The sequence below is a fragment of the Dromaius novaehollandiae genome, chromosome 5 (genome assembly GCF_036370855.1).
Source record: "Dromaius novaehollandiae isolate bDroNov1 chromosome 5, bDroNov1.hap1, whole genome shotgun sequence".
In the NCBI taxonomy this organism is placed as follows: Eukaryota; Metazoa; Chordata; class Aves; order Casuariiformes; family Dromaiidae; genus Dromaius; species Dromaius novaehollandiae.
The window spans coordinates 28,245,575-28,253,510 of NC_088102.1; the positions used below are offsets into that span (position 1 = coordinate 28,245,575).

Consider the following 7,936-nt stretch of genomic DNA (forward strand, 5'->3'; position numbering starts at 1 on the left):
ATTTGTCCCGTCCGTCTGAAAGGGTGGGTTCCTCCCCCCTTTCCTGCGCTCTTCCCCTCTCCCACCTCTGTCTCTCCTTCTTTCCCCACAAGCTTAAACCAATTACACTGCTTTGCAAATAAAGTGCCGCCCCGGGGGGAGTTGCAGGCGAGGGGAACTGCCTTGTTTGCAGGTGCATCTCCGGCTTTGTAGGTGCGAACGCCTTTGTGCAGCGGACAAATGGGGAGAGGAGGAGGAGGAGGTGGGTACTTCTGCGACGTAAGATCCACATCAGCTCAACTCCACTCACATCCCAGCCGGCACTTCCTCACTTTCTCAGCTGTCTCGCCCCACACCGCTCCCTGCCTCCTTTTTGGCTTGTTATAGGCGAGAATACAGCACCCCCTTCCCCTCCTAAGAGCTGGCTTCCTGCTAGATCGGGCTTTCGGGCTCCTTTCCTGCTGCCCGGCGCTCGCTTGCAAGGGGGCTGGATGGTTACACCGGGCAGGTTGGCTCCATAATGTTAGGGACTGTGAAAATGGAAGGGCATGAAACCAGCGACTGGAACAGCTACTACGCCGACACCCAGGAGGTGAGTAAATCCCCGGGTCTGGCTCCTCTGCTGCCCCTCGGCAAGGGGGAGGGGGTCGGGGGAGGGCCGGAGATCTGGGGGGGGCAGCGATCGGGGGAAGCAGTTCGCACTCCAGATCCTGCCAGTGCAAACGTGCCTCCCCCCCCCCCCCCTCCAGCGCCCGGAGCTGGCCGGGCTTCCCCGAGGAAACCCACGCGGCTTCCAAGAGCCCCGGCGGGCGCTTCAGGAGCCCCGGGGCGGCGGCGAGCCTGCGGGGGCTGCCCGGAGCCGGGGGCAGCCCCGGGGCGCTTCTAAAAGGCGAAACCTGCGCTTTCGGCGCGCACAAAAGCGCCCCGCAAACTCCCGGCGCGGGGCGGGACTGGCGGCGCCCGGCCGCTGCCGGCGTGTGGGGCGAGCGGCCCCGCCGCCCCCGCCGCCCCTCTGCGCGCCGCCGCCGGGGCCTCACCTGGGCGAGAAGAGAGCGAGCGAAAAAGCCGTTTGTCCGGACTTCGCAGGACGGCGGGGCGGCGGCGTGCGCTGCTGCCGCGGGCCGGCGGGCGGCGCTGCGCGGAGCGGCCCCGGCCCGGCCGCCCCCTCCCCGCCGCCGCGGCACCCCCGGAGCCGGTTCCGGCCGCCGCATGTGTTTACAGTACCGGGCACGGGAACGGAGAGAAATGGCCCAAACGCCGACAAATACGGCGCAGGAGAGGGCCAGAGAAGCGCCCCCCGCCCTGGGCGGCGGGGCAGACCTCGGCCGGGCGGGGTGCGGGATTTGCGCGGTGCCCATGCGGCTCTGAAACCGGGGTCCCGGGGGCAAGTCAGCGCTTAGCAGCACCGCCAGCAGCGCGGAGGATTCGGGCACGAGGAAGCAGCCGTTTGGAGGAAGTGTGCCTGCACGCCGGGCGTGTAGGTGTGCGCACTCGGGCATTGCATCAGCACAGGCGGCCGCGCGGCTCCGCGGCCCCGCGCCTCGGCCCCGCTCCGCGCTCAGGCGCAGCCCCCCAGGGCCGCGCGGGCGCAAGCAGATGCCTGTCACCCCACCGGCATCTCATTTAATAGCGGAAAGTCGGCTAAGGGCAAATAAGGGTCAGATAAATTATATGTCGTTTCCACACTCATTTATCCTGGCTATACTCGTTATCTCTGAACGTAAAGTTAAGCGATCCTCTCAACTGCTCTTTTTTAGTTTCAATCTTTTCTCGTCCCCCACTATTTAATTTAAAACATGGCGCGGATGGTGTGTGGGAAATCCACCCCCGTTCTACGATCTCAAACGATTATTATTAAATTAAAATCGTATTTATAAGGCCGTAGAATTTGTAGTAAATACTACCAAATATTACAGTGGCTTTTTAACCGTCGCTAAACATCCTTTCCTTAGCTGTTTTGCCTTTGTTCGAGGTAAATTGGGAATCCATCTGCGACGTGTTTTCCCCTCCTATTAAATCAGATGCCGTACTGGGAAGCACGCTTTCAGGCTCTCTGGTTCTGGATTTTGTAACAGCTCTGTTAGCAGTAAGGGTGCTACAATTTATGCACGTTAGGTGATAATGGAAAATCAAGGGCAGGGAAAGTTTCGGCTTTTCGTACTTTGGGAAAAGTTTTTCTAACTTTAAATGAAAGATTGACCTGATAGAAAATGCGTAGAAGTGGGAAGCTTTCCGCAGATGAAATGCGCGGGCGTGAGCTGTTCCATCTTTTGTGACAAGACACTATCGTATCTTGTGCAAGAAAAGAAATTGAAATCCACGGCGGGGAGGGGAGATGTGTGATATTATTGCTGAGAAACTTCAGGCAGATGAATTTCGTCTTGGCATGGAGAGCGTATGTCCGTAATTTCCAATATTCCGATGAGTTTTAATATTTAGCTAGCAAGGTGGGACACGAAATGAGCAAAGCCGCCGGAATACCCAAGAAGAAAACCTCCTCCCGGGGCCGACGAAGCCCGCAGCCGGGGTCTGCAGCGGCGCGGAGCTGCGTCGGCGGGGCCGGTTGTCCTTGGCACCCCGGCGATCCTGCCGCAGCCGCGGAAGCCCTGAGCCCGCCGGGGAGCCGGGAGCTTGCTCCGGTCCGAGCAAACTCTCGGTATACTGATATTTATAAATACGTATAAATATAAATTAGCCTTTTCATCCCGCTAGCGGCCCTCCCGTGTGGATTTTGGGAAGCGCTTTCGCGGGTGCCGAAGCAGCCAAAGGTGTCCCCGGGGGAGAAGCTTGCCAGGCGCGTTAGCCGGGACGGGCAGGGTCGGCTCTTCCTGCAGCGCTGGCCCCAGCGGAGGGCAGCATCCGGCCCTCGCCGGTAGCTCGGAGCCGCGGGGGCCCGGCCGGCCCCTGCCCCGGGCGTCCCGCCTGCCACCCTCTCTCCTAAACTCCTCTCTCTGTCTCGCTGCCCTAGGCCTATTCCTCGGTGCCCGTGAGCAACATGAACTCCGGGCTGGGCTCCATGAACACCATGAACACCTACATGACCATGAACACCATGACGACGAGCGGCAACATGACCTCCAGCTCCTTCAACATGTCCTACGCCAACACGGGGCTGGGGGCCGGGCTGAGCCCCGGCGCCGTGGCCGGCATGCCGGCGGGCTCCGCCGGCCCCGTGAACGGCATGCCGGCCGGGGTGGCCGCCATGGGCACGGCGCTCAGCCCCGGCGGCATCAACGCCATGTCGGCCCAGCCGGCCCCCATGAACGGGCTCAGCCCCTACGGCGGCATGAACCCCTGCATGAGCCCCATGGCCTACACGCAGTCCAACCTCGGCAGGACGCGGGACGCCAAGACCTTCAAGCGGAGCTACCCCCACGCCAAGCCGCCCTACTCCTACATCTCCCTCATCACCATGGCCATCCAGCAGGCGCCCAGCAAGATGCTGACGCTGAGCGAGATCTACCAGTGGATCATGGACCTCTTCCCCTACTACCGGCAGAACCAGCAGCGCTGGCAGAACAGCATCCGCCACTCGCTCTCCTTCAACGACTGCTTCGTCAAGGTGGCCCGCTCGCCCGACAAGCCCGGCAAGGGCTCCTACTGGACCCTGCACCCCGACTCCGGCAACATGTTCGAAAACGGCTGCTACCTCCGCCGGCAAAAGCGGTTCAAGTGCGAGAAGCCGGCGAACAGCAAAACCCCTCAGGAGGGCAGGAAGGACCAGGCCGGGGCCTCCAGTTCCAGCTCTAATTCCCCCCTGCACAGAGGCCACAACAAACCGGCTCAGCTGGACACGGCGACCTCCCTCTCCAGCTCCAACCCGTCCACCAGCCCCCAGTCTATGGACCACAGCGGATCGAGCACGGAGCTAAAGACCTCGGCCTCGGCCGCCTCCTCCACCATCAGTTCCGTCCCCGCCCTGGCCTCCGTCCCGCACCCCCCTCACTCCCTAGCCCACGAACCCCAGCTCCACCTCAAAGGGGACCCCCACTACTCCTTCAACCACCCCTTTTCCATCAACAACCTCATGTCCTCCTCGGAACAGCAGCACAAGCTGGACTTCAAAGCCTACGAGCAGGCGCTGCAATATTCCTCCTACGGGGCCAGCCTCCCCGGCGGGCTGCCCCTGGGCAGCGCCTCCGTGGCGGCCCGCGGCAGCATCGAGCCCTCGGCCCTGGAGCCCTCCTACTACCAAGGTGTGTATTCCAGACCCGTGCTCAACACCTCGTAGCCCCCGGCCGCCGCCGGCGAGCCCCGCGCCCCCGCCCCTGCCCGGCCGCCCTCCCCGCCGGCCCCCCGCGCCCCTCTGCCCCGGCCGCCGCAGCCCCCGGGGTTCGCACGCTGCGTGCAAAGGACTGTTACTTTATAAGCGTCTCGCAACGCGTTGTGTATTGTTGTTATCCCGCACCACCTCCCGCAAAGCCGGCCGCCTGTACGTGCCCCTGCCTCCCGACCCCCTCCCCGAGATCCCTGTAGCCTTTGCAGGATGTTATTAAAAAGAAGAAAAAATTGTTAAGCTTGTAAACTACTTGTTTGTGCTTTCACCCTCGCCCCCCGCCCTCCTCTCCCTTTCTGTGCTCTATAATCTCATGTAAGTTTACAGGTATGTGGCAATACTTTAACAATACGGAGATGAAGAAGTGAGTAGACGTTTAAGGCTTTTTTTTAATTAAAAAGGCTTTGAAGGACAATACTGCTGTGACGTAGCAAAACACTAAGAGAATCTCTAAGCAACAAGAGGACTATTTACTTTCTAGGATCATCCTTTTGATACTTGCAAAATAAAACTTCGGCTAGTACAACCCGCATACACCCAGATGCTGCGGGCCGGATCCTGCACTCCCGAGGGGACCAACTGGAGCTTTGGAGTGCAGGATGCGACCCTTATTTTTTCCAAGCGTTACCTCTCTTAGGATGTAATATAAAGTTACAAGAGGTCACAGCCAGTTGGGTATTTTTTTCCTTCCCATCTGTTACTGAAGATTCCCATTCATCAGGAACTCTCTTCAACATGTGGATGACATGCTTATTTAATTTCAGTGTCTTTTCATCGTATACCACCTAGAACTGTATATGTATAACAAGGTTCTTTTCCTCTTCCCCCGGAAAACACTGACTATTGATCCAACTTCAGGAAAAGAGGGGAGCTCTTTCACTCTCTCCTTTTCCGACTTAATAAATTCCACACCCAAAATTTCTCGTGGCCGTTTAATTATCGCCATTGTTAGCTTGTTTCATCCAGTGTTAATGCACTTTCCACAGTTTTACACGGTGTTAGCATAGCCAGACGGGTTTTATTATTATTCCTGTTCGCTGTCTCAATGTTCTTAATTTATTGCATGGTTTATATTTTTTCTTTCTTTACAGCTGGAAATTGCTTTAAATGACAGCAAAAAGAATTACGCGTGAATTTAAGAAATTTTGTTAATTTTATAAATGTGATTGTAATTGAAAAAATATTTTGATTTAAAACGATAACTGAGAATTTAAGACGTGAAGTATGTTTTTGATCATTTGCAGTTAAGGAATTTAAATAAATCAAATGTTAACAATGAAGGATTTCTGCCGTTTTCTTTCAAAAAAAATTCTTTTTTGTGCCGTTGAAGGAAAACGCTGGCATGTGCAGTAGATCAAACGCAGCACCGAAGGGCGGGTGCGAGGAGGAATGACCCACACGCAGGGCTTGCGCGGAGGGCCGCGGCGGCTTGCGGCGGGCGGGCAGGGCAGGCGCAGAGCCTGCAGCGGCGCCTGCGGACGTTTTCCCTCCGTTTACGGGATGTGTATATATATATATATATGTATATATATATATATATGCTCTAACAGCGGCGGCGGCGGCGCATTTGTCTTTTGAATGCAGCGTGCAGGGGAAAACGTGCCGCCCGAGGGCTGTGCGACCTGCTCGGTGCTTTGCGGTCGGGCGTCAGAAGCGCCCTTGCCCTGCGCGCTGCGGACAGGGCCGGAGCCGCCGTTTTCCGCGGCCGCGGCGCGGCCCCGCCCGACGGGGCGACCCCGAGGGGAGCGCTGCGGCGCTGCGCTGCCTGGCCGCGGGCGCGGTGAGCGCCGCGCAGCCCCTGCGCCGCCTGCCCCGTGCGCCCGGCTCGCGGGGACGCCGGTGACAGCGGCGGCCGCGCCGGCGAGCGCTGATCGGCAGCAAGCGGCAGCGCCGGGGGGGTTAGCAGACTTCCCCGTGGTCAGCCCCCTTCGTGCGAGACCGCCGGATAAAAGAGCTGTGTAATTCTCATAATTATCACATAATTGCCCCCTGACGGGTTTGGGACAGCGGCGACTAACTATATGTAAGGGCCGAAGAAAAAAAAGAAGAGGAGGGGAAAACACAGGCCGGCGTCCCAGAAATCTCACAGCCAGCCAAATTCCTCGACCACCGCTACCCGGCGAAAAGGGGAAGAAAAACGTCCCGGAGCCCCTCCGCCTCGGGCTTCGCAGGTGCCGCCGGAGCTGCCGCGGGGAGCCAGGCGGCGAGGGGCAGGAGCGCCGACACGGCCCCCGCCGTGAGCCGGAGCCGGCCGCGGCGCCGGCTGCGCGTGTGCGGAGCGGCAGGCGGGCGAGGCGGGGGCCCTGCCCGGGGCTGCCGCCTCCGCGCCCGCGCCCGCGGGGACGCGCGTTTGCGCGCGGGAGCGGGCCGAGCCGCGCGGCCTGGCTGCGCAGCCCCTTCGCCCGCCAGGGTCTTTGGTCTGCCCAAGGCCAGCAAACCCCCCGGAGCCGGGAGCAGCTCCGGGTTGCTCGGCACCGAGTCCGGGCGGGTGGATCCTATTTAAAGACCCCTTCTTCTGCCAGAGGCAGCTTCGTGCGAACCAGGACAGGATGGAGCCCGCTTCGAGCAGGACTTCGCTTGTCTTCCGCGGACTAGTCTGCAGAGAATATGCCTCTGCAGAGCGGAGACATTGATTTAATGCCTTGGGCTTGCACACAGAAAATATCAATCGACCGGCAGCGATAAGGCAGCAGGTTTCGCATATCAGCTGAGGAGCACAGACCGTGTGTAATGGAAATATGCGAGGCGGGGGTAATTAAAGGGTTTAAGCGGACCGACGCGGCTCCAAACCTTTCGTAGATAAAGAGCGGAGCCTGTCACGGATACAGCTTGTGCCCCATCACCACCCGCCATCAAGATTATGTTCTTTCCCTTTCTTGTAGGCAAATGGTGGCTTCCGTGGCCAAACGATGCACTCACGGAAAAGAGATCTGGTTCACTAAAACCCGAAGGTCCCTCACGCAGCGAACGCAGCTTTCGGTGCTTAGTTTGACTCGAATGTCAGCAGAGGGGAGGAAAGTGCCCTCTTCTCTGGCCCACTGCTAGCAGCGGTGCTGGTGCTTTAATCCTTGCCCCAGCAGTAGCGGAAAAAATAAACTGAAAGTAGGATCGCAGGGGAGAGTGACCCCCCCCCGCCCCCCGGTAACGTGCAGAGGGGAGCTCACGAGCAGCTTTCTCCAGGCGGATGGGCCGTGCCGCCAGGATGGACGCGCCGGGCCGGGCCGGGCCGGGCCGGGAGAGGAGGGGGCCAGGGCCGGGCCCATGTCGGAGGTGGCGCCCGGGCCCCGCGCCCGGACGGAGCCGGGCAGCGGCGAGGGGGCCCGGCCGGCCGCTCCGCCCGCCGCCGCGGTTTGCAGGGCAGCTTCGCCTTCTGCTGCGCGGCGGCCACCTCCGGCCGCCACGTGCGCGGCAGCGGCAGCGGCAGCGGCAGCGGCAGCGGCAGCGGCAGCGGCAGCGGCAGCGGCAGCGGCTCGTTCAGCGTCGCTAACCGCGAGCGGGAGCAGCCCGGGCGGCTGGGGGCCTCCGCCGGGCCCCGGGCGGCGCCTCGCGGCCGGCGCCGCTTCCGCGGGGCGCAGCGGCCGCAGCACCGCGCCCGCGCCCGCACGGCCCCGTCCTCCGCCCGCGGCAGCGGCGGCACCGGCCCCTGGCCACTAGCACCTCCTAAGAGCACTTTCTCTCCTG

At 60.7% G+C, this 7,936-nt stretch overlaps 1 protein-coding gene across 1 annotated transcript; it reads left to right on the forward strand.

The window, feature by feature from the left end:
• Positions 1-218: 218 nt before the first annotated feature.
• Positions 219-5,535, forward strand: FOXA1 (forkhead box A1). Its single transcript, XM_026120396.2, has 2 exons — positions 219-571; positions 2,948-5,535. The coding sequence occupies exons 1-2, from the start codon at positions 500-502 to the stop codon at positions 4,208-4,210; spliced, it is 1,335 nt and encodes a 444-aa protein (XP_025976181.2). The 5' UTR covers positions 219-499; the 3' UTR covers positions 4,211-5,535.
• The last annotated feature ends 2,401 nt before the right edge of the window (positions 5,536-7,936 follow it).